Source organism: Colletotrichum phormii (assembly GCF_030913505.1).
Source record: "Colletotrichum phormii strain CBS 102054 chromosome Unknown BDP81scaffold_5, whole genome shotgun sequence".
Classification (NCBI taxonomy): domain Eukaryota; kingdom Fungi; phylum Ascomycota; class Sordariomycetes; order Glomerellales; family Glomerellaceae; genus Colletotrichum; species Colletotrichum phormii.
Window position 1 is genome coordinate 1930716 of NW_026851447.1, and position 6932 is coordinate 1937647.

The 6932-nt window shown below is 50.0% G+C and overlaps 3 protein-coding genes across 3 annotated transcripts; 1 reads left to right on the forward strand and 2 right to left on the reverse strand.

Annotated features, from left to right (window-relative positions):
• Nucleotides 1-599: 599 nt before the first annotated feature.
• Nucleotides 600-1038, reverse strand: BDP81DRAFT_447441 (uncharacterized protein; the record flags this gene model as incomplete). The annotated part of the gene is made up of 2 exons (XM_060592184.1): nt 600-833; nt 904-1038. The coding sequence occupies 2 exons, from the start codon at nt 1036-1038 to the stop codon at nt 600-602; spliced, it is 369 nt and encodes a 122-aa protein (XP_060448437.1).
• Nucleotides 1039-2723: 1685 nt separating this feature from the next.
• On the forward strand, nt 2724-4168 carry BDP81DRAFT_391885 (uncharacterized protein; the record flags this gene model as incomplete). The annotated part of the gene is made up of 3 exons (XM_060587609.1): nt 2724-2765; nt 2827-3047; nt 3112-4168. 3 exons carry the CDS (start codon nt 2724-2726, stop codon nt 4166-4168), a joined length of 1320 nt encoding a protein of 439 aa, XP_060448438.1.
• A 576-nt stretch (nt 4169-4744) lies between these two features.
• BDP81DRAFT_391886 (uncharacterized protein) lies at nt 4745-5197 on the reverse strand (the record flags this gene model as incomplete). The annotated part of the gene is made up of 1 exon (XM_060587610.1): nt 4745-5197. The coding sequence occupies one exon, from the start codon at nt 5195-5197 to the stop codon at nt 4745-4747; it is 453 nt and encodes a 150-aa protein (XP_060448439.1).
• Nucleotides 5198-6932: the final 1735 nt, after the last annotated feature.

The following is a 6932-nucleotide window of genomic DNA, read 5'->3' on the forward strand; positions in this document are numbered from 1 at the left end:
ACGGAGCAGATCAATCAAAGCCCCAACAGGTGAGGCTACCGAAGGGAGGTTGGCAATACTGAAAGTTCTGGGAAATGTGGAAAGATGGAGAACAATGAAAACGAAGAGCAAAGAAAAAAGATAGACGAGGGGAGAAGAAAACTGACGTTTCTGATGGGGAGAAAGAGAACGCCGTAGAGCCTCAATGCAACGGCTCCGAGGTTGTTTGATGAACCTCAGTTTTCGTTATTGGTGTATCGAGGCTTGAAGAGGTTGAGATTATGCTCGGTAATGGTGGATAGTGACTTCTACGTATTGCAGATTTGCTCAACCTAAGTACGTATCAGGCATGGCGTAAAGTCAAGGCTCACACATTGACGGACATCACTCAGAGACATACGGGCGTGGTCATACCCTGGAAGTCACAACGAGGAGGCTACCTCATCGTACCTCAGTTTTTGTAGCGAAATCATATTGCGTTCTTAGCTGGGCTATGACCAGACTATTTTGGCGCCCAAGACATATTATATTGTATGGGCCATGCCTAGGAGCCATCTTCAAGTGCTTGTGGCTCTGAATATCCACTCATTCTTGGCGAAGTTGGTAGTCAAGAAGTCTTCTTAGATGTCGAGAGGCTCTTCCTCGGCCTTGATGATAGCCTTGTCGTCATCGGCCTCATCCTCTTCCTGATCGTCCTTGGCAGTCTTCTTTCCCTTGGCACCAACGCGTCCAGTAGGCTTCTTGACCTTGGAATCAGAAGCGGGAGTGCTGACAGAAGCCCGGGCGGTCTTCTTCTTCTTGGGGGTGGCCTGGTCACCCGGGGTGAACTTGCGCTTGATCTGTCCCCAGCGGGTCTGAAGTTCAAAGTATTAGCACATGTTGACTGCATCAGGACTTTTGTCTCGAGTAACGCGCCCGAGCGACACCCGCACTCTTGAAGCCAGCGGCCTCCGCGAAGCTGTCCCAATCGATGACGGGCTTTTCGGTCATGTGCATGAAGACGTGACACATGAAGTTCACGTCGGAAGGCGACATCTCGGGAAGGTTTTGATCAGCCATGGCTAGACACTGTCTAAAATATTGATTAGTCTTGTTATGTCGCAGCTAGAAGGAGCGAGTGGTCAGTGAATACGTACTATGGCAAGCCCTTTGATTGGCGATGTAGTTATGGCGTTCGAACAAACTTGATGAGTTGAATACTCTTGTTAATATTTCTATCATGAAACAAGAGTTATTAGAAGAAGTCTCACTGTTCTCTCGTGTTGAGGGCTCTTGGTATTTACGCAAGCAAGTTGTGGTGGCGGACGCGTGGTTGTTGTTGTGGGTGAAGAATTTTTGAGTCTCGCACGCGCGTGGTGGATGGTTTTAAGTTGGGAGACCAAATGGAACGAAACGGAAAGAGAGGAAGTCAAGAAACAGGAGGAAGGAAGTATGGATTGACCAGGCAGTGAGGCGGTCGAAGGTGGTCCCAGTCTTTCATACTTAGCAACAAGCGGACGATGGGCATGATTCATCCCAGGGCAGATACAGAGTATGTGATGGGACATGCAACTTTCTTCGTGGAGGCAGATCTCTCACAAAGCAGAGGTTTCCATGGCATTCAGTCAGTTATGTTAAGTGAAATGGTTGAGCCCGAAACACCGTAAGCACCTACATATGGGTATCAATATTATGTGTCAAAGACTTTGTCAGCTTTCCAGCGCTGTGATGGTTCCAGGCCAGAGCCTTGTTGCGATGAGAATCGATCTAGGCTCAAAGGCGTCGTCCATGACTTTCACCTCGATTTAGGTAGAGACCTTGGATAAGGAATGAACAGACAACCGATCGCTTGTATATCATAAGTGGAAATCAGGAAAACGTATCACTCTTCGTCTGATGTGCCATTTGGGAGATATTACTTCAACGAGACGACAGCCGGTTCATATCCGTTACCTGTGGAGTAGAGTGCTTGATAACGTCGACATCTGAAGTTTCGACCTTTTTTCACGTAACTGAGCCTAAACGACGATTCTACGGCGATTCTGGATATTGGTTCTATTCGATTCCTTGTTCGGTCTACAAACATCGGTTGCCGTGTCCCTCATGAGCAAGTAAGCAACGGAGACCGCGAAGATCGTGATGTCGATTTCCGGCCTCGGCGCAGAAGTAACTCATGAGAACCACAACCTCTCCAAAGGGGCAGGTGGCCGAGATTGAACATTTGATGGGAGATTGACGCACGATATCCCTGGTTTGATGTTTGCACACAGTCACCATCTTGTTGGTATATTGTATCAGGATCGCATCGTGCATTTCGGCCCGCAGATACTGGCAGCCACCTACCTCCCCTGCTCAATTGATGACCACACGACATTGGTAAACCCCAAGATTGAAGCAAATTGCATGATCAAGGGGGTTGGTAGGCGAGTGAGGTTAGCTGTGACTCAGATGGGGTTCTTTGCGGATAGATGTCGACCAACATGACAGAGTCCTTGGCGAACTGTTAGTTCACAACTTAACCCACCAAATCGGGAATACTGCTCGTTGTATCCCTCAATCAGAGGGAAAGCACCGAAGGGTGTTTTAAGGGGCCTGAAGATGATGCCATGGTGAAGGAGTCTCTTCCGATACATGCGCATTCCAATCTAGTGCGGCACAGGACAATGGTCCTTCAACCACTCCTCTGTCCACTTCGAACTTGCGATATTCGGGACTTGGAACCTACAACTCTCTTTCGGATCATCTCGATACTCTTGCCCAATATCATGCCAAAAGAGGAATTCTACGATCTCCACCCTTATGGGGGGGTAGGACGACCTGGAGGTGGAAAGATTCAGAGTTTCCACCTTAGATTACTTGACGTGCCAGACATACAACCACTATGCCGTATTCTTCTGCTTAGACGATGCCGCCAAGTCAAGAGTTGTCGAAGTTCTGAAAGCAGGTCTTGAGAGGACGCTTGCTCAGGTCCGCCAGTTGAACGGAAGGATCGAAAAAGATCCTTGGGGCGGTTACTCCTTTACCGAGAGAAAGGGCTCAACCGTCCGCTTCGTCGTTCAATGGCTCGACGCCCCAGAAGATGCCGACAAGTATCCGTCCTTTGATGACATTTGAGAAAGCCAACTTCAGCGCCGTAGCTCTCGGGGACCTCAGACTCTGGGCTGTATTACCGATGACCTATGGCGAGAGGCCCGAAGCTACTCCGGAGCGGAGTCCCGTCACTGCTGGCTTCAAGGCAAACTTCGTCCGGGGCGGGCTTGTCTTCAGCATTCATCACCATCATTACTCCCAAGATGCCATGGCTTGGGCTGGGTTCATCCACGAGCTGGTCGAAAACTGTTCCGCGTTTAGCCGTGGTACCGCCTACCACTCGTGGGATCCGGCCTGCAATGATGTCTCCCGCTTTCTCAAGCCCGAGCCTCCGGAGGAAGAGAAGATAGACGGACCACCGCCGCCCGATAGACATCCCGATCACAAAGTCGGTATCTGTCTTCTATTCCACCTGCCCAAGAGCAAAGCCGCTCAGCTGAAAGAGCTCGCCAAACCCAACGATGGTACATGGATCTCGACGTACGACGCCTTTTCCGCCTTTATGTGGCGGCATATGACACGTCTTCGAGCCCCGGTGTTCAAGACTCTGCCAGACTCAAAACTCTTCTGGTGTGAGACGATAGACATGCGTCGACGTCTACACAGCCCAAAGGTACCCGCTCGCACTCAACAAAACGTTATGTACGTGGCCATGTCTACGACCGCACCTGTGGAACAACCAACGATATCGGAGCTCATCTCGGTCTGGCCGTTCTGGCGAGTAGCGCGGTATGTGCGCCAGTTGACGGATAGCGTAACGCAAGAAAGTCTCGATGAAACGCTCAAGATGGTGGCGATTATCCGCGCGAATTCAAGCCTCAACTCCCGCATCGGTTCGCCTCCGCCCATGCCAACCATTGTGTTGGACCATCGCGATGCCAATGTACCCTCTGCTGACTTTGGCTTCGGGAAGCCTGCAACTTATCGATACTTGATGGGACGCATAGCAGAGGGTGGGGTGCTTGTCTACCCACCTCGTGATCCGTCGCCTGAGTCGGATGAAGGTCCTGGAATTGCCATCATGTATGAGAAGGAACTGGCTCAGACGCTCAACGAGGACCCGGAGTGGAACAAGTTCTTTGAGTATAGGGGCGTCGATGCTGAACATACAGAAGCATAGACACAAGCTCGGGAAGATGTGCCGTCTAGATTCAATGATAATTTCTGAAGCAACGCTATTGATACTTTAGTTGGAGCTACAGTATCTTATGTCACGGTATGTCATGGAGTTGGAGGGGAAAGTCTAGTTGTTGCTGGCCGAAAGCTCCCTTTCGGCAACATCCGTTATTTGTTTTCATCCGTTGCACCCCAACCCTCATCGTGAGCTTCGAGGCATGCCGTTCAACTTGAAGGGGCAGTAGTATTTTGAGTGATTTGGGGGTAACAGAGTCAACTGAAACATTTAACAAGCCAATTTGTGCCTACCAGTTGAGCAACTTAACGCTTTTGATGTCCTCTGGACATTTTCGAAGAAGCGTTGCGATTCTTTTTGTCTTACTTGTTATAACATGAAAATTCTTTCGTCAACGTTTTTCAAGTCATGACAGACTATTGATGAACGGTAAAACGTTCAACAAACATCTCAGGCACGCCTACGACTTCGATACGGGTAATCTCAGCTTTGCTAACTCAACAATAAGACCTTGAGGCTACAAAGCAAGGCTCCCGAGTCCAGCGTTCCATCAACTCTGATAACTTAGATCTGCATCACCTTAGAATACAACCTCTTCATGGAACAACTCTTCATAAACCAATCCCCATCAACCCGTCTCCACGTCTCATGATAGTGCCCAGCACCCGTAGAATGCAACCCCGTCTCCGAACCCCTCGTCCCGCTATGATAAATCAACCCAAACACAGCCTTGACCTCATCCTCGGCGACCTGCTCCAAGTCCCCGGCGTCGGTCAGGTGGATGGTCTGTATGACCTTGAAGGCCTCGCTAAAGTGCGCGGTCCACGCCTCGCGCGACTCCCAACGGTACTTGACTCCGTTTAAGGTGAGGATACTGCCGTCTAGATCGAGGGCTTCAAAGGTGAGAGTGGGCAGCATGATGTTTTCGAAGTGTTGCCACTGGCAGGTGTCGGCGAAGCGGCAGTATTGAGCCTTTTTGCGACGGATAATCTCTGCTGTTTCTTGGGATATAGGCATGTTGGCAGCTGATGTTTCTCGGTCCAGGTACAAGATAGGATTTGTGAGACAGTTTCATCAGCAAGAATGAACACGAATGGGTAGGTGAACTGAATTCAGTCTCCGTCTGATGTATATTGTCAACTCTCAACTCTGTGTACAAGGCTATGCCTCATCACGAGGATCAAAGCAGAAGTGGGGGTTCTGCGGGGACGCTGTCGATCATTGGACTTCGCCTCCATGATAGGAGTTGATATCAGATAATTCCTACGCTCGGATTCCCTTATGAAGAATTACGGTAGCATCGGGTCCGTTGAAGACAAGGGGTTTCCTGCAGTCCTCGCAGTCTTACAGCAGTTGACCCATCAACACGCCGGGATTATACAAGGGGCGTCAGCACTTGTCCAAGACGTGCCAGGCAGGAATTTCACTGGTTGATTGTGCATTGTATGACAGTGACGGTATTCTACTTGCGGTCTTGGTGGGAGCATGAATTCACAGGTTCTTTCAAGACAAAGTGAAAGGAATTACAGCAGGGTTTATTTTATTTTATTTGTAGTCCTACATATTTCGAGGCAAGCTAATTAGGCAAGGTCCATGGTAGCTAGTCTATTCACTTCAAACAGTAGATGTCGGGACAAACTGACATCGCGCTTGTATCTGACCAGCTTGTAGCTCCCTAGGAGCATCGAAATCAGTAACGTAGTCACCGTCGCGTAGTATGAAAAGCTCATCAGATGATACCGCGGCCTCTTAAACGCAACTTTCCAAAATCTTCGATGCCCACGCCAGTACCGATGATGCCCAAAACAGAGTTATCGTGAAGCATCAAATTGTCTCACACAATCGATCGTGAGATCGCGACATGGACAGTCAACAGAGCTTGCAACTTGCGCGCCCCGAACTCAACCTCTCGGTCTCAATGGATCGAGATATCGCAAGTAAGATATGTTTGGCGTGGCCGCATCTGATGTTTCAACCTCTCGTCTAGATAACATACTCTTGACATGAGCCGCATCCGGCCCGAGACAACCTTGAAACCCTAACCACAAGCACAACCACCAACATCTCAACTCAGACATCCCCTTCAACACCACGAGGCCTCTCAGAGATTTGTAACCCTTCGAAAAAAACAACCTGTGCAACCTCATCTTGGCAAGAAACCACTCCACATCCCCATACTCGTCCTTGACCCTCTTCCAAGTCTCATAGTAATGCCCACCGCCCGTCAAATTGAACACCCTTCTCAGATCCGGCGTTACCAACATGATACACAAGCCCAAAGACGGCCTTGGCCTCATTCTTACTGCTCCTCCCACTCCCATTCCCACTCCGGCCCCGTTGCCCTCAACAACCTCAAAGTCCCCCCCCCCCCCCCCCCGGATCAATAACATGCAAAGTCTGCATCCCCTCAAACGCCTTTTTCAAAGTACGCCACGAACCCGGCTAGGGAATCCCACTTCTGCTCCACCCCGTTCTCGTCGCAGTAGGTCCGGCCTTCGGCATCGAGGAACTCGATCTCGGCGTCCGGCGGGAGGATGAGCGTGGAGAGGAGGGGGCCATTGCTTCATGTCGATGTATCGGCAGTAGCGCGTCTTGTTGCGGCGTATGATTTCTGCTGTTTCGAGGGGGAGTGACATGATAGGTCGATTAGATGCTTCAGTGGTTTTGGAAGAGGCTTGTGTAAGTCGAGGAATAGCTCCTGAGTGTTCACTTGAGTACTTGGATGAACCTCAACGAAGCAAGTCAGCGGTAT